Source organism: Mobula hypostoma, chromosome 10 (genome assembly GCF_963921235.1).
Source record: "Mobula hypostoma chromosome 10, sMobHyp1.1, whole genome shotgun sequence".
Classification (NCBI taxonomy): Eukaryota; Metazoa; Chordata; class Chondrichthyes; order Myliobatiformes; family Myliobatidae; genus Mobula; species Mobula hypostoma.
The window spans coordinates 120761914-120787571 of NC_086106.1; the positions used below are offsets into that span (position 1 = coordinate 120761914).

General features: G+C 42.8%; 1 protein-coding gene across 4 annotated transcripts in view; it reads right to left on the reverse strand.

The window, feature by feature from the left end:
- si:zfos-2326c3.2 (mitogen-activated protein kinase kinase kinase kinase 4) overlaps positions 1-25658 on the reverse strand; it is a 349204-nt gene that overhangs the window by 186080 nt on the left and 137466 nt on the right. For all 4 annotated transcript variants that reach the window (XM_063061134.1, XM_063061135.1, XM_063061138.1 and 1 more), the window contains exons 6-8: positions 22926-23016; positions 20587-20717; positions 3195-3249 (exon numbers count right to left, since the gene is read on the reverse strand). In XM_063061134.1, the coding sequence (XP_062917204.1) occupies positions 3195-3249; positions 20587-20717; positions 22926-23016 (277 nt within the window). The remainder of the gene's footprint in view (positions 1-3194; positions 3250-20586; positions 20718-22925; positions 23017-25658) is intronic.

Consider the following 25658-nt stretch of genomic DNA (forward strand, 5'->3'; position numbering starts at 1 on the left):
ATATTTTCTTGGGCTGATTGAGCAGTCTGCCACTTTGTGATCTCCGAGGGAGTTCGATGAGGTTTGGAGCGGGGTGGGTGCCACAGAAGCCAGCCAGGAAGCCAGGGGAGCATCATCAACTTCATCGCTTCTCTCCAATTGAGGCATTGAGAAAGGTCAAGGTTCATAAGGATGAGTGAAGGAGTCTTGGGATCCACATTGCAAGGATTGACTAGCAAGTCTGTGGACTCATTTTGGGGGACTTTGAGGTTCATGTTGCATGTGCTATTGGATTCCGGTTACTTTTTTTTTGCTAGTTTTTGAGAAGTTTGATCAGGGCAATCAATGAGTACCAGACACTGAACTGAACTAGAATGAATACTACTGGACAACTGGTTTGACATTTGATATTCTGTGTGTTGTTCGCTTGCTTTTTGTCATTTGCACAAATTGTTCTTTTTTTTGCACGTTGGGGTTTGATGTTTTCTTGAATGGGTTCCATGGTTTGAGTGTGCTTCAAGCTCCCTTGTTTTGTGGTTCCCTGTGGGAAGATGAATCTCAGAATTGTATTCTGTATACATACTTTGATAATAAATGTACTTTGAATCTTTGAATCAGTGTAGAACAACAGAATGGTTCAAAGATTGTCATGCAGTCTGAAGTAGTGCAAAAAGAAATGTCGATGTGAAAATGATGAAATAACAGGGAGATAGAATTATTTGTATGATAATGTGGCAGCATCACAAAAGGGGATGTGAAATAAAGGTTGTGGTGTGAAATTGCTTGAAATGAAGTAAGGAAACTTTGAAAAAGGCAGATAAAAACTACAGATACATTATCAATAAATCCAATAGAGAAGAATGGGAAAACTTTACTCAGGAGACTCAGACATCTCCAGCATCTCCAACATCTCCCCCCGATCAAGGACATTTTCAAAAGGCAGAGCCTCAAGAAGGCGGCATCTTTCATGAAGGACTCTCACCACATGGCCTCTTCTCATTGCCACTACCACGGAGGAGGAACAGGAGCTTGAATACACACTCAAAGTTTTATGGACAACTTATTCCCTTACGTCTTCTGAATGGTTCATGTTCAGAGTAGCAGCGATTGGAGTTATCCACGTCAGTTCAGGAGCCTGATGTTGGTAGGGTAATAACGGAAGAGAAATAACATGCCAAATCTATGCAGACTTCGAAGGAAGTAGAGGCAGTGTCATGCCTTTTCTGTAATTATGTGCTGGTCTCAGTTCTGATCCTCTGAAATGAGTCACCCCTTTCTTGCTCCCGATGACAGCATCAAATACTGCATTCCAGAAAAATGGAGAACATGCGTTCCTCATGCAGGAATTTGATGGGATGAACGCCTACTTTCCCCTGTAAGTTTCATGTACTTCAGTTACAGTGAAAGAAGAAAGAAGAAAGATCAGCTTTATTTGTCACACATACATCTAAGGATTGAAATATACAGGGAAATGAGTCATTTGCAGCAAATCAAATCAGCTAGGATTTTTTTATTTCAAAATATACTTCATTCAAAAATAAAATTATATACAAACAACCATTCAATGACTCTCAATCCTTTACATACGTTTCCCTGATGGTCTCTAGGTATCCATACTTCTGGCCACCCTCGTGGCAATCCGTTGGCTCACCTTACCACACTATTGTTGAGGGGTATAGTCCCCGTCACCGGACCCCTCCCACTCCCATGGGAGAAGCACCCTAAACCATGGTCCTTCCCCACCGGGCCCTTGCAGTGGCTGCACCGAGTTTCAGTGCGTGCCTCAGCACGTACTCCTGCAGCCGAGAATGTGCCAGCCAGCAGCATTCTGCCACGGACATCTCCATGTGCTGGAAGATCACCAAGTTTCGGGCCGACCAAAGCGCGTCTTTCACCGAGTTGATGATCTGCCAGCAGCACTGGATGTTGGTCTCCGTGTGCGTCCCCGGGAACAGCCCGTAGATCAGAGAGTCCTCTGTTACGCAGCTGCTGGGGATGAAACGTGACACTAGCCCGTCCATCCCACACTCTCTCTGCAAAATGACAGTGTGCAAAGAGGTGGGTCACAGACTCCTCCACACTGCAGTCCTCCCGTGGGCAGCGGGGTGTGGAGACGACGTTCCGGGCGTACAGGAGGGATCTGACTGGGAGGGCCCCTCTCACCGCCAGCCAGGCAAGGTCCTGGTGCCCATTGGTGAGGTCTGGCAATGAGGCATTTTGCCAGATGAACTGGACGGTCTGCTCAGGGAACCACCCCACTGTGTCCATCACGTCCTTCTGCTGCAGTGCCTGCAGGACATTACGTGTCGACCACTGCCTGATGGCAGCTGACTGGGGCGTTGCGCGGGAGTGGGGCCAGACCCATCCTTCGTAGCCAGGACGGCAGGTAGAACCTGGGCACGTTGTGGTACTTGGTGCCCACATACCTGGGTTCTACACATAACCTGATGCAGCCACACACGAAGCTGGCCATCAGGGTGAGGGCGACATTGGGGACGTTCTTGCTCCCGTTGTCCAGGGACTTGTGCATGAGGGTCCGAATCACCCGCTCCATCTTGGATCCCCAGACGAATCTGAAGACAGCTTGGGTGATTTCCGAGCTGTAGGAGTGGGGGACGGGCCAGACCTGCGCCAGGTACAGCAGCCCTGAGTGTTCTTGCCTGTTATCGATAGGAAGCGCCCTCCCCACAGTCCCAGTTTCTGTTTCACCTTGGCAGTCCTCTCCTGCCAGTTCTTGTTGCACGCCTCAGCCCCTCCGAACCAGATCCCCATCACCTTCACGTGGTCAGATCTGATGGTGAAGGGGACACTGGATCGGTCGGGCCAGTTGCCGAAGAGCATGGCTTCGCTCTTCGTGCGGTTGACCCTGGCGTCTGACGCTAGCTCGAATTGTTCGCAGATGCCAATCAACCTGCGAACTGACCTCGGATCAGAGCAGAAGACGGTGACGTCGTTCATGTACAGGGAGGTTTTCACTTGGGTCCTGCCACTGCCTGGCAGCGTCACCCCTCTTATTCCCTCATTCCTCCTGATGGCTTCAGCAAAGGGTTCAATGCAGCAGACAAACAAGACAGGGGAGAGGGGACAGCCTTGCCTGACTCCAGACCTGATGGGGAAGCTGTCTGTTTCCCACCCACTGCTACACTAATGAGCCACCCATGTGACCCTTAAATTGTCTGGAGGTGCTTCAGTAAACAATGAACAAAACTACTTACGAGGAGCTCCTTCTGCCATTTCAATTGCGGTGATTCCCAAAGACCACAGGTCACTCTGCGGGAAATGAAATAACATAATGAATGGGGAGTGAAACACCTTAATTACCAGCAAAATATCAGACAAACTGAGGATTTATTACAAAGCGACTATCACATCTCACCCTTGATTATGTAAACAGTCCAATATATGGACACCAAGGTGTCAGTAAAGCTTTGCTGTTAATAAAACCATAAACATAGGAGCAGAATTAGGCCAGTCAGCCCATCGAGTCTGCTCTGCCGTTCTATCGTGGTTGATTTATTATCCTTCTCAGCCCCATTATTCTGCCTTCTCTCCTTAACCTTTGACACCTTTACTATTCAGAGCTTACCAACCTCCAGTTTAACTATACCCAATGACATGGCCTTCACAACTGTCTGTGGCAATAAATTCCACAGATTCACCACCTTCTGGCTCAAGAACTTCCTCCTCATCTCTGTTCTAAAAGGACATCCTTCTATTCAGAGTCTGTGCCCTCTGATCCTAGATTCCTCCACTAGAACATCTTCTCCATATCTACTCCACTCTACTCTATCCAGGCCTTTCAATATTTGATAAGTTTCAATGAAACCACCCTCATTCTTCTAAACTCTGGTGAGTACAGGCCCAGAGCCATCAAATGCTTATCAAATGTTAACCCATTCATTCCTGGGCTCATTCACATGAACTTTCTCTGGACCCTCTCCAATGCTAGAACATCTTTTTAGTGTATTGCATAAAGATATAGCACAGAATAGGCCCTACTCGCATTTCGAGTCACGCCAGCCAGCAATCCCCCAGTTTAATCCTAGCCTCATCATGGATCCATTTACAATGACCAATTAACCTACTAACCGGTACATCTTTGGACTATGGGAAGAAACTGGAGCACCCGGAGGAAACCCACATGGTCACAGTGAAAACGTACAAACTCTTTTTGCCCCATTCTCTGTAAACTCTAGAAACTGTTGTGCATCAAAATCCTAGGAGATCAGCAGTTTTTGAAATGCTCAAACCACCCCGTCTGGCACTTAGATCGTATTTCTTCCCCATTTTGATGCTTGTTCTGAACAACGACTTGACCATGTCTGCATGCGCTTATTGAGTTGCTGTCACATGGTTGCCTGATTAGATATTTATATTATTGAGCGGTGTACAGGTGTACCTAATAAAGTGGCCACTGAGAGTAGCAACCATGTTCCTTTTTCATAAAATCGGATTCCCTGTATTCCAACATTTCAAACGTGTTGCCAGAGAAAGGTGTTTGCGTGAGACAGTCTCTTTCTCCCTCTCGCTTGCTGCTCCCAAAAGGAAAGTCCCTGCGTTCTCTGCCTCATTGCTTTCAGAGGATGGTACCCAAGTTCTGGGTCTGCGGTTTGTGGATTGGACTGCACTTTAATTAGACTTCTCTGATTTTGTGTGTTTATATTCTGCATTTTCGCTCGTTCTTTCTTGTTGCCCTTTGTGCAATTCATTTGTTTTTGCACCTGGGGAGGTGTTGATTTTTTCTTTGAACTGGTTACATGGTTTTCTTTGTTTCATGGCTGTCTGGAGAAGATGAATCCCAGGGTTGTGTACTGCATATATACTTCGATAATAAATGCACTTTAAGCTTTGTAGCTGTTTGTCAGAATTAATGCACTATGTTTCATAAATTCTATAGCATTCATTATTTTTCCTGTAAATGCCTGCAAGAGAATGAATCGTGATAGTATATGGTAACACTTATGTACTTTAATAATAAATTTACTTTGAAGTATTTTTCTTGTAAGTAAATAGCATACTTGCCCGAAAGGCTGATGGACGCAGATAAGTTACTTATTTTCGAAAGTGTTTGGATATATTCTCATAAATGACTAGAGGAAAAGAAGATAAGAAATGGGGCTAATTGGATCTGTCTTTCAAAGAGTCACCACAGGTAGGTGAATAGAATAGCCTCCCCGTGTGTTGTTTTGATGTTTTGCTCTGCTTTATTTACAGGCTATCATTCCCCAACTTCAGAGGCATTCATGATTGCAAGTTATGATATAAAAAAATTTCGGTAACAATTTAAATAATGCAAAATTGTTGTTACATAATTACAGGAAAACGTGTCTGTCTGCTAGACTGATTTCATCTTAAAATCAAACCACAAGGATGTACTGGCCTAAAGACAGTTGGTAAACAAGTTTCATTCTTACACCTAACTTCCTAATGTTCAAGATGCCGTTAACTTGTGGTAGCTCTTGAGTATCAAAATGACTTGCCGTCAAAATACTGAAAAAGAATATATATATTGGTGATACACTGTACATCGTGTGCTAGATGGGGGAAAAAACAGAAGTAATGTTTCAGACTAATGAACTTTCATTGGGTCCACATGAATATAAGACATTGGAGCAGAATTAGGTCCATCAGCCCATTGCGTCTGCTCCATCATTCGATCATGGCTGATTTATTTTCCCTCACAACCCCATTCTCCTGGATTTTCCCCGTAACCTTTCGCACCCTTACTAATCAAGCGTCTACCAATCTCTGCATTAAATATCTAGTTATCCACAGCCATCTGTGGCAATCCACAGATTCACCACTCTTTGAATAAAGAAATTTCTCTTCATTTCTGTTCTTCTATCTGAGGCTGTGCCCTCTGGTCCTAGACTCTCCAATTGTAGGAAACATCATCCCTACACCCAATCTATCAAGGGCTTTCAATATTTGGGATGTTTCACTGAGATTCTTGGTTCTGAGAAAATAGAATAGAATGATTGCGTTTGTTGCTATGATTGTGTCAGAGAATTCTGAAAGGTAATTTATTGAGAGTGGCAGAACCAAGTAACAAAATGCCTCGTATGTACTATACTATGTACTGGAAGTACACAAGGGTAAAAAACGTAAGCAATCTTGAATCTCGAATTTTGAAAATTAAACTGTACTTTCAATATTCAAAGTCAAAGTTCAAAATAAATTTCTTATCGAAGTACACAAGTCACCATACACTATTCATTTTCTTGTGGGCATTGACAGTAAATGCAAAGAAACACAATAGAATCAATGAGACATTGCACACAACAAAATGGACACATAACAAGATTAGATTATGAGGACGCTCAGTCAATTTCCCCAGGGATCAATAAAGTATGACTATGACTATGATGTTTATTGTCATTTAGAAATGCATGCATTAAAATATGATACAATGTTCCTCCAGAAAGATATCATAGAAACACAGGACAAACGAAGACTAAAACTGACAAAACCACATAATTATAACATATAGTTACAACAGGGCAAAGCAATACTGTAATTTGATAAAGAGCAGACCACGGGCACGGTAAAAAAAGGTCTCAAGTCCCTATTGCCCCATCATCTCATACAGACGGTAGAAAGGAGAAACTCTCCCTGCCATGAACCCCCAAGCGCCGCAAACTTGCCGATGCATTGGAAGCACCCGACCACAGCTGACTCTGAGTCCATCCGAAAACTTCGAGCCTCCGACACCGAGCACTGAGCACCATCTCTCCCGAGCGCTTCAACCCCGCCCCGACCACCAAACAACAAGCAAAGCCGAGGACTCGGGGCCTTCCCCTACGGAGATTCTGGATCACACAGTAGCAGCAGCAGCGAAGCAGGAATTTCAGAAGTTTCACAGATGTTCCTCCGTGCTCTCACATCTGTCTCCATCAAATCAGGATTGTGCACGGCACCCTACTTGACAGATAACAGATATCATTCACCGGAGTGGCCGCTGCGAGCTGCGTCGCGCCGCCGACGCAGATGGACATACAACTAATGTGCAAAAGATAACAAACTGTGCAAATACAAAAAGAAAAAAAAACAATAAATATCAATAACGTGTGATGAAAAATCCTTGAAAGTGAGTCCATAGGTTGTGGGATCTGTTTGGTGTTGGGGTGAGTGATGTTGAGTGAAGTTATCCCCTCTGGTTTAAGAGCCTGATGGTTGAAGGGCAATAACTGTTCCTGAACCTGGTGGTGCAGGCCTCGAGACTCCTGTACCTCTTTCCTGATAGCAGCGGTGAGAAGAGAGCATATCATGAGTGTCGAGTGTCCTTCATGAAAGATATGCTTTACTGCAACAGCACTCCTTGTAGATGTGTTTAATGGAGGGAAGGACTTTACCCTTAATGTGCCGTATCCACTGCTTTACATAGGCACTTCCATTCAAGAGAATAGGTGTTTCTATACCAGGCTGTGATGCATGTAATAATATAAGAAAAAGAGAGCATGTTTCGGCACTACATGAGGGACCGTTCAGGGTTAAAATGATACAATGGATTGTGAATCCTTGGGATTATCTCTGTCTTCTTAGGCAATCTCTCAGGATGAAGGGTGTAGTGTATGTAATACTTCAGTAATCTTTGAGTAATTTTGTAAATACCCGTATATTGTTTGATTGAGCATTCTTTGTTCACATAATTCATTATAGATTATATGTAAGAACTACAAGAATGGCATATGTCAGAATCAGAATCAGAATCAGGTTTATTATCACCGGCATGTGTCATGAAATGACATAATATAGAAGAAAATGAAATAAAATAATAATAATAATAAATAAGTATATCAATTACAGTAAAATTATATTGAATAGATTAAAAATCGTGCAAAAAACAGAAATAATATATATTAAAAAAGTGAGGTAGTGTTCATAGGTTCAATGTCCATTTAGGAATCGGATGGCAGAGGGGAAGAAGCTGTTCCTGACTCACTGAGTGTGTGCCTTCAGGCTTCTGTACCTCCTACCTGATTGTAACAGTGAGAAGAAGGCACCGAGTGTTGGAGGTCCTTAATAATGGACACTGCCTTTCTGAGACACTGCTCCTTGAAGATGTCCTGGGTACTTTGTAGGCCAGTACCCAAGATGGAGCTGACTAAATTTACAACCCTCTGCAGTGTCTTTCGGTCCTGTGCAGTAGCCCCCCCCCCCCCATACCTGACAGTGATACAGCCTGTCAAAATGCTCTCCACGGTACGTCTATAGAAGTTTTTGAGTGTATTTGTTGACATACCAAATCTCTTCAAACTCCTACTGAAGTACAAGTCATTGTCTTGCCTTCTTTATAACTGCATCGATATGTCGGGACCAGGTTAGGTCCTCAGAGATCTTGACACCCAGGAACTTGAAGCTGCTCACTCTCTCCACTTCTGATCCCCCTATGAGGATTGGTATGTGATCCTTCATCTTACCCGTCCTGAAGTCCACAATCAGCTCTTTCATCTTACTGTCATTGAGTGCCAGGTTGTTGCTGCGGCACCTCTCCACTAGTTGGCATATCTCACTCCTGTACGCCATCTCGTCTCCACCTGAGATTCTACCAATAATAGTTGTATCATTATAGATGGTATTTGAGCTATGCCTAGCCACACAGTCATGTGTATACAGAGAGTAGAGCCGTGGGCTAAGCACACACCCCTGAGGTGAGCCAGTGTTGATCATCAGTGAGGAGGATATGTTATCACCAATCCGCACAGATTGTGGATTTCCGGTTAGAAAGCCGAGAATCCAATTGCAGAGGGAAATACAGAGGCCCAGGTTCTGCAACTTCTCAATCAGGATTGTGGGAATGATGGTATTAAATGCTGAGCTATAGTCGATGAACAACATCCTGACATAGGTGTTTGTGTTCCCAGATGGTCTAAAGCTGTGTGAAGAGCCATTGAGTTTACATCTGCCGTTGACCTATTGTGGCAATAGGCAAATTGCAATGGGCCCAGGTCCTTGCTGAGGTAGAAGTTCAGTCTAGTCATGAACAACCTCTCAAAGCATTTCATCACTGTTGATGTGAGTGCTACCAGGCGATAGTCATTAAGGCAGCTCATATTATTCTCATAGCCAGTGGTATAATTGTTGCCTTTTTGAAGCAAGTGGGAACTTCCACCCATAGCAGTGACAGGTTGAAAATGTCCTTGAATACTCCCGTTAGTTGGTTGGCACAAGTTTCCAGAGCCTTACCAGGTATTCCATCGGGACCATCCACCGTGTAAGGGTTCACTCTCTTTAAAGACAGCCTAACATCAGCCTCTGAGACAGAGATCACAGGGTCATCAGGATTTTCACAGCTGTAGTTATATTCTCCCTTTCAAAGCGGGCATAGAAAGTGTTGAGTTCATCTGGTACTGAAGCATCGCTGTCGTTCATGCTATTGGGTTTCGCTTTGTAGGAAGCGAACTTCATAGTCACTATGGCACTGCGGCATATATAAGTGATGAGTGCCTCACTAAAAGTAAGCCTAAATATACCAGATCCCCAGGCTCCTGTTTTTAATTTTTGATTGGTTTCTGGAGCTACAAAATACAACAGAGGGTGAGTTGTTTCTGCTTCTGTGGGCGCCGAGGTAGCTGATGAGACCAGCGTATGAACTCAAAGTTCAGGGTAATTTTATTATCAAAGTATATACACATAGTATACAACTTGAGATTTGTCTTCTTACAGGCAGCCACAGAACAGAGAAACATAATAGAACTCATTCAAAGAAAAAACCCGTTCAACTGAAGAGAAGAACAATTGTGCAAACAATTAAAAGTAAACCTGTGATCATTAATCACAGAGTCCCCAAAAGTGAATCTTCAGTGTTGTGCAGATGGCCGCAAGCCAAAGCTTCACAGTTAGTTCAGCACTGAAGAGCCCTGATGAAATCATATAAATAATCAAAAAGAAATAAATTAAAAATATAAGGAACATGAACTTCAGAGTCCACGAATCAAATCCACAACTGCGGAGCGTGTTCAGCGCTGAGACAAGCCTGTCCAGATGTCTGATGGTTGCCAGGCAACAACTGTTCCTGAACCCAATGGCATAAGGGCCAAGACTCCTGTACCTTCTGGCCGCCGGCAACAGCGAGAGAGACCAGTCAAACGCGCTGAACACATATTCGTTTTCCACTCTTGTCATCAACAATTTTTATCTTGCTTGCCACATTAATTGGCACCAGGAAATCCAACAACAGGTTTATGCCCCGTCATTATGAATCGACATAGAATCTTATCCACGCAGAATCCCCCATGAGATTGCAGAGGCACCAAGTCGTTCAGACAGCCCAAAGCTACATTCTTAAAAGAGAAATTATAGGCTGCAATCGATCGCATTTCAGAAGAAGGAGTAGAAGTATATTTAGATGAAGAGTATCTAGTAGTTTTGTAAGCTGTCTGCAAGACATTGCCGTTGCTCTCTGGTGCCATCTTGCTGGAACTGCAGCTCTGGTTTTAAGCTGCATGTAACCCACCTTTTTGAAGTTCAGTCTCAGCATTCTCTGTAAGGAGACTGTACGTCCTCCCTGTGGAATGCGTGGGTTTCCTTCGAGTGCGCCAGTTTCCTCCCACAGTCTATGGACGTACCAGGTAGGTTAATTGGTCAATGTAAATTGTCCTGTGATTAGGTTAGCATTAAACCGGGGTTGTTGGGGGTTGTTGGTGATGCGGCTCAAAGGACCAGAAGGCCCTATTCCGTGCTGTATCTCTAAGTAAGTAAGTAAATAGTAAGTAAAATTGCTTGTACTCCCAACAATATCTACAATTCATACAAGTAGCTGAAAAATAACCTCCTATGATGAACTCATGGTTTTGCATGACAAGATGTTACACATTTATGTTTTTCATTCCATTGGATATTCTCCATTATAAAGTTACTTCTTTTCGCACCCAACACCTTGCACCAACACAGCACTGAGATGGGTTTATGATTTAAAATGGATACCTTGCCTATAACGTTGAGGAAGAGCTTGTCATGTGTGGCATCTACAAATACCGTTTGACCTACTGCAGTTTCCCCCTCTTCAATGGGAGATGCAGAATAAAGAACTGTTCCTAAAATATGTTAATCAGTTAGTCAAAAGTCATTTGAGGATCAGGGAAAGTGTGAAATGGAAGAAAAATCTCCCATTTTTCATGTTCTTTTCTCTACAGATTACCCATTGTCAATGATTGCAAACGGAACAGGCGAAATTTCCATTTAAGAAAGGCCATCTATTCACTGGAAGACCACTATTACCTAAATGTAAATTTCCCAATCCATAACCATTTCACAGTTTAGCATCCATTTTAATAGAATTGCACCAGAAAAATTGTAAATTCTAGAAGAAATATGTAGCTGAACAGCTCACAATAATACATTTTGGGGCCAGTCATAACTAAGCTTTGCCTGAAATCATTTTTTCTCCTAGATTTAATCAAAGAGTTCATCTATGAACCTCAATCCATTCTCTTTCTGACAGTGTATAAAATCAGACTTTGCTCTAACCCAATTATCCCATGAAGTATCCATATTTTAGCTTGTGTTTCTCTCATCAGAGATACCTTTGTCAGTCTTTGAATGTCCATCTGCATCGCAGATGAATTCCATTTTATTATTTATCTTCTTGAAGTAGAATTTCGTGAATCTGAGGCTGTTAAATTGATCAACAAAGCACAAAATTCTCTTCTCAAAAGTTATGACAGCAGTAACTACCTTCACATACAATATTAAACTGAGGTTCTGTCAGCCTCTTGCACACTGAAGTCCCAGGACAATATTCTGAAGATAAGAATGCTCTAGTCAATACTTATCTCTCAACATGATAAAAGAAAACAGATTATCTGGTTCTTTATCACATTACTGTTGTGGAGTCTGCTGTGTGAATTGCCTCTCACATTACAATAGTGGCAAAATGTCAAAGAATAATTAATTGACTTCATGGGACATCTGAGGTTTAAAAGGCGCTATGTAAACACACAATCTTACTTTGTTTATCCTTATTGCCCCAACGTTGGGGTGTACAGTGACACAGCTAGTAGAGCTGCTGCAAAACAGTTCCTAGAAACCAGACTTTGATCCTTCTAGCTGATGCTGTCTGTGCAGAATTTTTACATCCTCTCTCTGTGACAATGTGGGTTTCTCTTAGGTGCTCAGATCTCCTCCCACATACTAAGGATGAACTGGTTGGTAGGTTAATTTGGCTGACTTTATAGGAGGGCATAAAATCAACCCAACATAGGTGAGGTACATGCTGCTCTTTGTGTTATTTATAAATATCTTGGGCGAGGAAACGCAAAGATGGGTTAGTAAATTTGCAGATGGCACAAAGGTTAGTGGTGCTGTGGACGGCTTAGAAGGTAGTGGTGGGTTACAAGAATACATAGAGGCCTAGAAAAGCACAGCACAGAAACAGGCCATTTGGCCCATCTCGTCTGTGCTGAACCATTTAAACTGCTTACTCCCACATTGATAGGATGCAGAGCTGGGCATTTGGAGTCATTCCAGTGAAGTGTGAAGTGATACACTTTGGAATGTCGTACTTGAAGTGATACTCTTTGAAATGTCAGACTTGAAGGCAGAAACAGAAAGATCTTGGGATACACCGGTCTGTAGGTCTGTCAAAGTTGCCACACCGGCTGATTGCGTGGTTAAGGAGGCGTATGGTGTGTTGGCCTTCATTAGTCAGGTGCATGAGTTCAAGAGCCATGAGGTAATGCTACAGCTCTATAAAACCCTGGTCAGACCAGACTTTGAGTATTGTGTTCAGTTCTGGTCGCCTCATTATCGGAAAGGTGTGGAAGCTTTACAGAAGGTGCAGGATTCACCAGGAGGCTGCCTGGTGTAGAGAGTCTGTCTCATGAGGAAAGGCTGAGCAAGCTGGGGCAAAAGAGGATTAGAGATGATCTGATAAAGACATATAAGATAAGAAGAATGGATAGAGTGGACAGGTTGGACATGGATAATATGCAAGGACATAAGTTAAGGGTGATTGGCAAAAAGTACGGGAGGATTTTATTTTATTTATTGAGATACAGCGTGAAACAGGCCCTTCCAGCCCTTCAAGCCACACTGCTCAGGAACATCCCAGTTTAACCCTAGCCTAATCATGGGACAACTTACAATGACCAATTAACTTATTAGCAGGTAAGTCTTCGGACTGCGGGAGGACACACACATTCCACATACAGAACCCTCACAGAATTCAATTCATCAGAATTGAACTCTGAACTCTGACGTCCCAAGCTGTAATAGTATTACGCCAACTGCTACACCACCCATCCGTGGGGTGTCAGTATTAGGTTTTTTTCACACAGGGAGTGGTGGTTATGTGGAATACACTCCCGGGGTGGTAGTACAGGCAGATACAACAGAGATACAAGAGATGCTTGGGTGAATGAAAAATGGAGGACTATTTGGAAGGCAAGTGTTAGATTAATTTTGTAGAAGATTAAAGGCTCAGCACAACATCATGGACTGAAGTGCTTGTACTATTCCATGTTCTATATCTAACTGCATATCTTCTTTTTGCCCTGGAAAAGGGAATCTAAATCGCAAGAGCATAGGTTTAAGGAGAGAGCAGGAAGTGTTCTCTGAGGCAACTTCTTTATGCAGTGGGTGGTGCATTCCACAGATGAGCTGCCAGAGGAAGTAGCTGAGGCAGGTACAATAACAACACTTAAAAGACGATTGGACATCTAAACGCTTCCTATCCATGGATGGGAACGGCTTAGAAGGATGTGGGCCAAATATGGACAAATGGGTCGAGTTTAGATGGAAATCTTTGTCGGCATGTTTGAGTAGGGTATATTTCCATGGTCAGTAACTCAATGATTCCATCACTCAAAGTTGTTTGCAGTGTGTGGGGGGGGGGGGAGTGGTAGAATCTAAGGGATTGGGTTGAAATGGCTAAAGATTAAAAGGTACTAGTTTAGGTTTGGTGTAAATGGGGGTGGGTGGTCAGCAGGGACTCTTTGGGCTGAAGGGCCTGTTACAATGTTGCATGATTCTATGACCAATATGACTTATTACGACAACCACTCACTCGATGTCAATAAGACTAAGGAATTGATTGTAGACTTCAGGAGAGGGAAACCAGAGGTCCATGAGCCAGTAATCATCGGAGGATCAGAGGTGGAGAGGGTCAGTAACTTTAAATTCCTGTGTGTCACTATCTCAGAGGACCTGTGCTAGACCCATCATATGAATATAATTGTGAAGACAGCATGGCAGCACCTCTACTTCCTCAGGAGTCTGTGGAGATTCAGCGTGTCATCAAAATCCTTGGCAAACTTCCATTGATATGTGGTGGAAAACGTGCTGACTGGCTGCATTCTGGCCTGGCATGGGAACACCAATGCCATCCTACATAAGTTAGCAGATTCAGCCCAGGACATCACAGGTAAACCCTCCCAACCATTGAGTACATCTACATAAAACATTGCCATAGAAAAGCAGCCTCCATCATTAAAAATCGTCATCAGCCAGGCCAGGCTCTATTCTCGCTGCTCTCATCAGGTAGAAGGTACAGGTGCCTCGGACTCACACCACCAGATTTAGGGACAGTTACTACCCCTCAACCATCAGGCTCTTAAACAAAGGGGGATAACTACACTCATTTAAGGACGTTTTTATATTGTTATTTCATGCTTGTTATTTATTGCCACTTATTAAAATTTGCATTTGCACAATTTGTTGCCTATTGATACAGTTGCTGTTCTATAGATTTGCTAAGTACGAAAACAGAAAAACAATTTCAGAGTTGTATGTGGTGACATGTATGTACTCTGATAATAAATTTTATTTGAACTCTGAACTTTGACATTACTGATGTTCCATTCATTGGCTTCTGGAATTTTAAATCCTTGATTGTTGTCTACATTTGGGTTGCACTCCTTTTAGCCGTGCTTTTGTGGAGGGATGATACCCTAGCGGCTAGCGTAATGCTTTACAATGCAAGTGACCATGGGCCATCGTCCACCACTGTTTGTTAAGAGTTTGTACATTCTCCCTGTGACCGAGTAGGTTTTCTCTGGGTGCTCCGGTTTCATCCCACATTCCAAAGACACACAAATTAGTAGGTTAATTGGTCACATGGGTGTAAATGGGTGATGCAGATTCGTTGGACTGGAACGGCTTGCAGAAACTCTAAATAAGTAAATTATCAGTAATTTGTTTCTATGTGACCTCTGTTAATAAGACGTGTTTTAGGTGTACTGGAAAGTGGAATGGAAACCAGTCCATGGTGCTCTGGGCTGGGAGTGGGGGTGGTGGGGGGAGGCTGTCAGAAGGCCACACATATTCAGCAGTCAAGAGCAGCATTCCTCACATTCCTAACAATCGTTCCAGCTGGCAGCAGAAACTGGCCATCCATTTTCTATTGTTCCCAGAATCGGTGATTAGATCAGGAGCATTTCAACAGGAACTAAGAGTGTCTGATTTTATACTGGGTTAACTGTTGAGATATTGCTGGAATTGGCAGAAATGTTTTTTTATTGAAGTTTATTCTTCGGCAATGGGTATTGCTGGCAAACTGGTCTTCCTGAGGAAGTACTGAAGAGCTTACCCCTTGAGTAGGTACTGAATGGCAGTTGACCAGTTTAACCTTGGTTATATGGAAGTAGACTAGTAGGAGGGTCTCAGCCTGAAAGATTGCCTATTTACTCATTTCCATAGACGGCATTTGACCTATTGATTCCGCCAGCATTTTGGGATTGTTGCTCCTTCCCAAAGGGAAGTGTCTTGAGTTTCTTTACTACCGTCTGCTGATATAAGTGGATATAATGCTAATACTAGGGACACTTATTAGGATAATTGGAAGAAAGTATAGGGGGGACATCAGGGCTAAGTTTTTTTTTTACACAGAGACTGGTGGGTGCTTAGAACACACAGCCAGAGATGATGGTAGAGGAAAATACATTTGGGACATTTCAAAAAACTCTCAGATAAGCACATGGATAATAGAAAAATGCAGTGTTGTGTAACAGGGAATGGTTCGATTGATCTTTAGAGTAGGTTATAAAGTTGTCACAACATCATGGGCTGAAGGGCTTGTATTGTGCTGTCATTCTCTATGCTCTATGTCTTGACTGTTTGGTGCTGACATTTACTGATACCAGCAGACTGTTTTTGGACTTTTCATTGAGTATGAACTAAACATACATCTTCAAGCTAAGGTGGTGTGATGGTACCTCTCTCCAGTGCCCCTTCTCCTTCCCTTTCTCCCATGGTCTACTCTCCTCTCCAATCAGATACCTTCTTCTTCAGCACTTTATCTCTTCCACCTTCTCACTTCATACCCTCTTAGCCACCTATGCAGCTTCCCCCTCACCTGGCCTCACCTATTACCTGCCAGCTTGTACTCATCCCCTCCTCCCACCTTCTTGTTCTGGCTTCTTCACCCTTCATTTCCAACCCTGATGAAGGGCCTCAGTCCAAAACATCGACCGTTTAACCCGCCCCCCCCATAGATGCTGCCTGACCTGCTGAGTTCCTTTAGCATTTGTGCGTGTTGCAGTCTCTTGTGGTCTCCTATGAATTTGCAATTTTTTTTTATTTATGAAGTCTAAAATGTTTCTTAAGTTCCTGCATTTTCCTTTTTTATTTAATAATAAAGTACCTTGGCCAAAAACAGTCTGTTCACTTAATCACTGTTTATTTATACAAACAAGTGGGAGAAAAAGCAGTATCAACAGAGGATGTGGTATCAACGGGAAGTGTTACTCCCAAGCCAGCAATGGAGGCTTGATTCTAGACCGCAGCTTCGCCGTATGATGCTAACATTAAACAAAGTGGTAGGGAACACACAGGTGCTGGTGACAGATTCATCCGTAATCCCTTTTTCAAGGATTGGACATACACAGAGAGAAGACTCGAATAACATAGAACACTGCAACACATTACAGACCCTTCACCCCGCATTGTTGTGCCTTTTAACCTACTCTAGAATCAACCTAACCCTTCCCTCCTACATTTTTCTATCAACCATGTACCTATTTAAGAGCTTCTTAAAAGTTCATAATATATCTGCCTCTACCACCACCCTTAGCAGTGCATTTCACACATTCACCACTCTCTGTGAAAAGCTTATCTCTGACATCCCCACTATACCTTCCTCCAATCACCTTAAAATTATGCCTCCTCGCTAAAGCCATTTCCACTTTGCGAAAAAAATCTCTGGCTGTCTACTCGATCTATGCTTCTTATCATCTTGTATACTTCTGTTAAGCCCTCCTTCACTCCATAGAGAAAGGCCCTAACTTGTTCACCCTATCCTCAGAACAGGTGCTCTGTAATCCAGGCAGCAGCCTGGTAAATCTCCTCTGCACCCTCTCTAAGTTTTCCACATCCTTCCTATAGTAGAGTCAAAGAGAAGTACAGCACTGAAACTGGCCCTTCAGCCCATTTAGTCCATGCTGAAACTATTTGAACTACCTACTCTCATCGATCGGGACCATAGCCCTCCATACCCTTACTGTCTATATACCTAACAAAACTCTCATGCACCACTTGTACTGGCAGCTCATTCCACTCTCTCTCAACCCTCTGAGTGAAGAAGTTTCCTCTCATATTCCGTTTAAACTTCTCACCTTTCACTCTTAACCCATGACCTCTGGTTGTAGTCCCACTCAACCTCAGTGGAAAAAGCCTGCTTGCACTTTATCCTATCCGTGCCTCTCATAATTTTGTATGTCTTTATCAAACTCCTCTCGGTTTTCTATGTCCTAAAGAATAAAGTCCTAACCTGTTCACTCTTTCCATATAACTCAAGTCCCTTAGACCTGACAATAACCTGTGTACTTTTTCAGCCTTGTTTACATCTTTCCTGTAGGTAGGTGACCAAAACTGCACACAATACTCCAAGTCAGGCTGCATCAATATCTTATACAACTTCAACATAACATGCCATCTCCTGCGCTCAATACTTTGACTGACGAAGGCCAATGTGCCAAAAGCTGCCTTTGCAACCCTATCTCCCTGTGATGCCACTTTCAATGAATTAAGTACCTTATTCCCAGATCCCTTTGTTCTATCACACATCCTCAGTGCCCTTCCGTTCACTGTGTGAGACCTACCCAGGTTGGTCCTACCAAAGTGCAACACCTCACACTTGGCTGCATTAAATTCCATCTGCCATTTTTCAGCCATTTTTCCAGCCGAAGCAGATCCCTCTGCAAGCTATGATAGCCTTCTTCAAAGTCCACTAATGAGGCGATTCATGTAAGGAAACGTCTTTTTTAAATTTCTTATTTAGAAATAAAATGTGAAACAGACCATCCATCCTGGCCCAACTACCCACCCAGCAACCAACCTATTTTAACTAACCTACTCACGGGAGTTGCTCAATTAATCTACTACATAATATAAGAACATAAGAAATAGGAGCAGGAGTAGGCCATCTGGCCCATCGAGCCTGTCCCGCCATTCAATAAGATCATGGCTGATCTGTCTGTAAACTCAGCTTCATCTCCCTGCCTTTTCCCCATAAACGTTAATTCCCTTACTACGGAAAAACCTATCTAACTGTATCTTAAATATATTTAGTGAGGAAGCCTCAACTGCTTCCCCGGGCAGAGAATTCCACAGATTCACCACTCTCTGTGAAAAACAGTTTCTCCTCATCTCTGTCCTAAATCTTCTCCCCTGAATCTTGAGGCAATGTCCCCTAGTTCTAGTCTCACCTACCAATGGAAACAACTTCTCTACTTCTATCTTATCTATCCCTTTCAAAATTTTGTATGTTTCTGTAAGATCCCCTCTCATTCTTTTGAACTCCAGAGAGTATAGTCCCAGGCGACTCAATCTTTCCTCATAGGTTAACCCCTTCATCCCTGGAATCAACCTGGTGAATCTCCTCTGCACTGCCTCCAAAGCCAGTATATCCTTCCTCAAGTATGGAGACCAGAACTGCACACAGTACTCCAGGTGCGGCCTCACCAGTACCCTGTATAGTTGCAGCATGACCTCCCTGCTCTTGAATTCAATCCCTCTAGCAATGAAGGCCAACATTCCGTTCGCCTTCTTAATAACCTGTTGTACCTGCAAGCTAACTTTTTGCGATTCATGAACAAGCACTCCCAAGTCTTTCTGCACAACAGCATGCTGCAATCTTTCACCATTTACATAATAAACTAACTGGTACATCTCTGGAATGTGTGAGGAAACCCATGTGGTTCATGGGAGAACGTAAAAACTTCTTAACGACAGCGCAGGAATTGAATTCCAAACGTCAATGCCCTGAGCTGTAATAGTGTTGCACTAACCACTTTGCTACTGTTGTACCCACCGTTTTATGACCCTTGGATATCTTCTTGGTGATGGTAGAGGCTGATACAATAGAGACAATTAAAAGACTCCTAGATTGGCACATTGACATAAAAATAACTGTAAGTTATGTGGGCTGTATAAGAGGGAAGCTTTAGATTAATCTCGTGGTAGGTTTATATGGGTAGGCACAGCATCGTGGGCCGAAGGGCCATACTGTACTATGTTTTATATTCCACTCTAGCTCCCTTTTGAAGATTTAGATTCACAGAGTTACACAGCATGGAAACAGGCTCTTTCAAGCCAAGTTATCAATACCGCCCAGCTGTCTACCTGAGTTTGTCCTATTTTTTGGCTGTAGCAGACTGAAATGGAAGTATTTGATGGTATCCATCAGAGCTGCTCATACGAGTCGTCTTCTTGGTGGCACCCCAGAAGCAGAGTTGTCAGCTCCATCATGGGCACTAGCCTCTGTAGTATGCAGGACGTCATCAAGGAGCGATGCCGCAAAAGGTTGGTGTCCATCACTAAGGACGCTCATCACCCAGGGCACGCCCTCTTCTCATTGTTACCATTGGGAAGGAGCTACAGAAGCCTGAAGGGACACACTCAGTGATTCAGGAACAGCTTCTTCCCCTCTGCCATCTGATTTTTGAATGGACATTGAACCCATGAACACTACCTCATTACTCTTTTCATTTCCATTTTTTTGCATTACTTATTTAATTTAACTATTTAATAAACTAACAGATCTGAGTGTGCGAAATATCATTGACGTTGCATGGGATTATTCCATGTGGAAAGCCATGATCGCCCAAGCATGCAACGCACAAGGCACATGAAGAAGAGGATTTAATAAATATAAACACTGTGATTCACAGTTTTTTCTTTCATATTATGTATTGCATTGTACTGCTGCTGCAAAGTTAACAAATTTTATGACATATGGCAGTGATATCAAAACTTGATTCTGATTTAGCCATTATCTTTCTAAACCTTTTCTAAATCCAAGAACCCATCCAAGTGTCTTTTAAACATCGTATTTGCACCATTCCTACCACTTCTGCCAGCAGCTCGTTCCACCAGCGCAACACCCTCTATGAGAAAAACTTTAAACCTTTTGTCTCTCTCCTCAAACCCATGACCTTTAGCTTGGGACTTCCCCTACCCTGTCAGAAAGACTGTGACCATCCACCTCGTCTGTGATTTTTTCGCAGCAGTAATGATGCCTCCTTCAGCCTTGTTGGCTGTGCCTTCCAGATCATGGCTGGTGGGACCAGTTTCCCAGCTCATCTGCTTTCACAGCACTGTTGCGTTCAGTCCGGATACGTTTACCCGAGCAGTAATTTGTAAGGTGCCCTCATGCTTTCCTACTTTGCTTACTCTGTAATCATACGTGGAATCCGCATTTTCGTCACATGCAATCACTTCTGGTGCCATCCAGTAAGGTGTCCCGATGAAGGTATTCCGTTTCTCCATGGTTCTGTCCAGCTGCGCACTGACTCCAAAATCAACTGCAGAGAGACCATTAGACAGTCAGAGGGCATTGCCTTAAAATCTCATCACTCACACACACACAAGGAGTCAAGAACCCTTCTCCTTCAACACTCAGACGTCCTGATTTCTCTTAAAGGTTGTAGGGCCTACTTGGGTAAGAGAAATGAAAACATGGAGTATTCACACAATCATTCTAAGATGAAGTTTGAACAACAAGCTTGGTGCATGGATACAATAGGCAGGATAGAATCCATTTCTAATGCTCTTCATGTTACCCGAACTCGAGGTCTTATGTTGGACACTGCCTTCAGTTGAATGGTATGGCCAGTGCCTTATATCTTAAACTTTAATGAGCTCTAGCCCATTACTACATCTAATTTAACAAACAGTCATGGAAGGAAGTTTTTATTTTAACTTTATTTGGAGATATAGCACAGTTACAGGCCCTTCTGGCCCAGTGAGCGTATATTGTTCAATCACACCCATGTGACCAATTATCCTACTAACCCAAACTTATTTGGAATGAGCACCCGGTGGAAACCCATGTGGCTACGGGGAGAACAACAAACCCCTTATAGATAGCAGCAAGAAATCAATCTAAGCTGCTGGCGCTAAAATGTTGTTACACTAACGACTACACTACAATGCAATCCCAAGTTCTGTACAACAAGAACATAGAAGTTGGAGGCACAGTAGTCATAATGTCATACAGCATACATACAGACTTTTGGCTCAACTCATCCACACCAACTGTTTTGGCCAGTGAGGTAGTCCCATCAATCTTTATTTGGCCCTTAGCTATCTAAACCTCCCTTATCCATGAATTTATATAGACATATTTTAACAGTTGCTAATGTGCTTGCCCCAACCTTTGATCCTCGCAGTTCATTCCAAATATGAACCACCCTTTGTGTGAAGAAGCTGCCCTTCATATTTCTTTTCAGTCTCTTGTTTCTGATCTTAAATCTATACCTTCTTGGCTTTTGTACCTTCTCCATGGGAAAAAGACTGTGTGCTTTCACCCTGTCTATGCCTTTTATGATCTGATAAAGCTCTCTCACCTCCTCATCTCCTGCATTCTAGGGAATAAAATCCTAGTCTAGGCAAACTCTCCGTGTAACTCAGCTCTTCAAGGCCTCCAATGTCCTGGTAAATCTTTTCTACATGTGAGGCCTCACTGATATCTGAAGTAACTGCAGCATAACCTCCCAACTCCTATATTCAACGTCCCAACTGATGAACACAAGGCTGAGGGGGGGGGGAAACGGATCAGCCATGGTTGAGTGGCAGAGCAGACTTGATGGGCCAAGTGGGCTAAATCTGCTCCTATTCTTAAGGTCTTATGCCAAATGCCATATTCACCACCCTGGCTATCTGTGATGTTCCTTTCAGTGAATTAGAATACTGTGCAAAAGTCTTTGGCACATATATATATAGCCAGGATGCCTAAGACTTGCACAGTACAATATATACTTGCACTCCTAGGTCCCGCTATTCCGGAACAGTCACTCTTCAGGGCCCTACTCTTCACTGGGTAGCATGGTAGCGTCTCAGTTAGCACAATCACTTGACAGCGCCAACTTTTGGATGTGGGATGAAACCAGAGCACCCAGGAAAACACAGAGAGAATAAGAAAACCCTACACATGCAGGTGGAGTTTAGGATTGTTGCAGCTGTGGGACGCCAACCTTACTCGCTGAGCCACTTTGCTGCACAGACTATGCAAATTGCTGCACCATGTAGATTCACTTAGAATAATAGATATCTTTGTAGGAAGTAGGTTTTAAGCAAAATATATATTTCTGGGTGGCAGGACAGTGTGGCAGTCAGCATAGCTATAACAATGGCAGCATTCTGCGCTCAATTCCACCATTGTCCGTAAGGACTTTGTATATTCTCCCCACGACCACGTGGGTTGCCTCTAGGAGCTCCAGTTTCCTCCCACATTCCAATGACGTACAGGTTAGTTGGTCACAAGGATGTATTCTCACTGGAAGGGCCTGCATTTCAAAATAAAGAAGAGTAGGCTAACTGGAAAGACAGTTAATCCTCATGAACTATCTTTGAAGAGCCTGTCATATAGCATGTTTGCAGAATAGCTAAGAGCCTATTGAAATTGCAATTTATCATATCCTCACAGGGAGATGTACTAGATTCTTGTGTCAGATATCACCTCCCAGTTGATAGAAATCTCATGAAGATTCTAATTGTCCTGAGATGCTTACCAAGCTTAACTTCTGCATTCTCGGTCAATAACACGTTCTGTCCTTTGATGTCACGATGGATGACGTGGTGAGAGTGAAGATGAGCCAGTCCCTGCAGGTACAATTTAATGAAATGCAACAGTGTAAGTTACATGATGGACCACAAACATTGGCGGAGATGGTATTTACTTTGACTCTACACTGATCACAAATGTGCTTTAGATCATATGACAAGGAGACAAGAGCAACCGTTAACCGGGTACGCTGCATAAAAACAAAACAAACAGATTATTGCGTCAGGTTTTGTCGCCTCTTTATGGGAAGGCTGTGGAAGCTTTAGATAGGATCCAGAGGAGTTTTGCCAGGATGCTGCCTGGATTAGGGAGTATATCTTAAAAGGATAGGTAGAGTGAGCTAGTGCTTCTCTCTTTGGAGCAAAGAAGGATGAGAGGCGACTAGATAAAGGAGTACGAGATGATAAGAGGCATAGATTGAGTAGATACTCAAATAGTTTTTCCCAAGGCAGAAATAGCCAATATGAGGAGGCATATTTTTAAGGTGACTGGAGGAAAGTATTGGGGGGATGTCAGAGGTAGGTTTATCACACGGAGAGTGGTGGGTGCTTGAATCTACTGCCATGGGTGGTGGTAGAAGCAGATATGTTAGGGATATTTAAGAGACTCTTAGGCGGGCATATGGGTGAAAGAAAAAATGTAAGGCTATGGGAGGGAACGATTAGGTTGATCTTGAAGCAGGTTAAAATGTTGACACAACATCATGGGCCAAAGGGCCTGTACTGTACTGCAGTGTTTTATTTTTGAGATGCAGGAGTAGAAGGCACCAATGTCTGCAGCTGCTGAAATTTGGAGGAAAAATGAGAGTTGCTGGAGGAACTCAACAGGTCAGGCAGCATCTGTGAAGGAAACATTTTGGGCTGAGACCCATTATCTGGACTGAGCGATAGAGGGAGATCATCTATATGCAATGTTTGAAAACTCTTTCAGGCTTAAATCTCAGATAATTTACAAAGATTTCAAACTACAAGAGTGACCAGCTACTTTAAAATATTAAGAACCTTAACTCCCTTGAAACCCTCCCCCTTTAAATACTCTCAAGTTTATTCTAGTGCTAGCCCCAATCACCATTCAAGGCATTTATAACACTTCAGATATTTAACCCCACAGGTCTAAAATGGTTGGCTCGCCTAATCATCAGTTCAGTTATTTCAGCCTTAACATAAACATGCCTTTGAACCTTCTCCATCATTTAATACATTCATGGCTGACTCTCTTTCTCAGTGTCACGTTCCTGCTCTTGTACTCTTGATGTTTTACATTCAGAAATCAATCAACACCTCTAAATATGTTAACTGTCTTTCTGTGGTAGAGAATTCCACAGGCTAACTGCCCTCTGAATGTAGACATTTCTCATTTCAGTCCTAGCTTTATAGCCACATCCTGAGACCATGACCCTTGATCTAGAACCACCCCTTCCAACGCACCAAGCCAGAAGAAACATCCTACCAGAAAAAGCATCCAACTTGCATCCAATCCTATCTGAATTTTAGATTTCCACTCATTTTCTAAACTCAAGTGTATATTCTTCATTCTTAACACCATATTTTGCATTCTGTTATTGGTTTTCTCTGCAAATCCTGATGTGATTACAAGATCTATAGTATATGGTTGGCATGTATGGTTGGTTGCATGGACTTTCACTATACCTCAGTACAATAATAAACCAATTACAAGTCTACTTGACTCAATCTGCCTTTTCCCTTGTGACTTTGAGAGTCTGAGGCCAAGGAAAGTGGACTGTTCTGCACTGTTGTCACTGGAAAACGTGGCAGCACTTGTGGGCTGCCTCCAACACATCCTTGGGTGTGTTGGTTGTTAACACAAATGAGACATTTCATTAATACGTTTCCATGTACATGAGATGAATAAATCGGACCTCACATTCTGCAATGACAGAGCCCCTCCCACAAAAACTAGCCCTTTAATGCCCACCCTCCTTAATCACTGGGACCTCAACAACCACTTCAGGACTTAGTTCCTCAACATTCCCCAAATCCTCTTGTCATTGTTAAACGTCAGGTAGGAGGTACAGGAGCCTGAAGGCACAAGCTTAGCGATTCAGGAACTGCTTCTTCCCCTCTGCCCTCCGATTTTTGAATGGACATTAAACTCATGAACACTACCTCACCACTTTTTTAAAAATTTCTGTTTTTTCACTAGTTATTCTAACCTAACTATTCAATATATATATATATATACACACACACACATATATTATATATATATATATATATATATATATATACACACGCACACACATATATATATAATTACTATAATTCTTTTTTCTCTATATTTATCATGCATTGCATTGTACTGCTACTGCAAAGTTTACAAATTTCTCGACATATGCCGGTGATCTTAAACCTGATTCTGATTCATAACCCACTCAGCAAACCCCACCAAGCATTGTGTATACTTTCCCCACAAACACTCAGCTCTTCAATGACTAATCATTCACTGAGAAGTCAAAGGTCACAAGTCAGAGGTCATGAATCACAGGTCACATACCTCTGGAAGGGAGGTGGTGTATTTATCATTGGAATTGGAATAGAAATTGGCTTACTGATATTTCGTGTGCCAAGGTACAGTGATACACTTGTCTTGCATACTGTTCAGATAGATCAATTTCTTAGTGCATAAAAGTGGTACAAGGTAAAACAATAACAGAATGCAG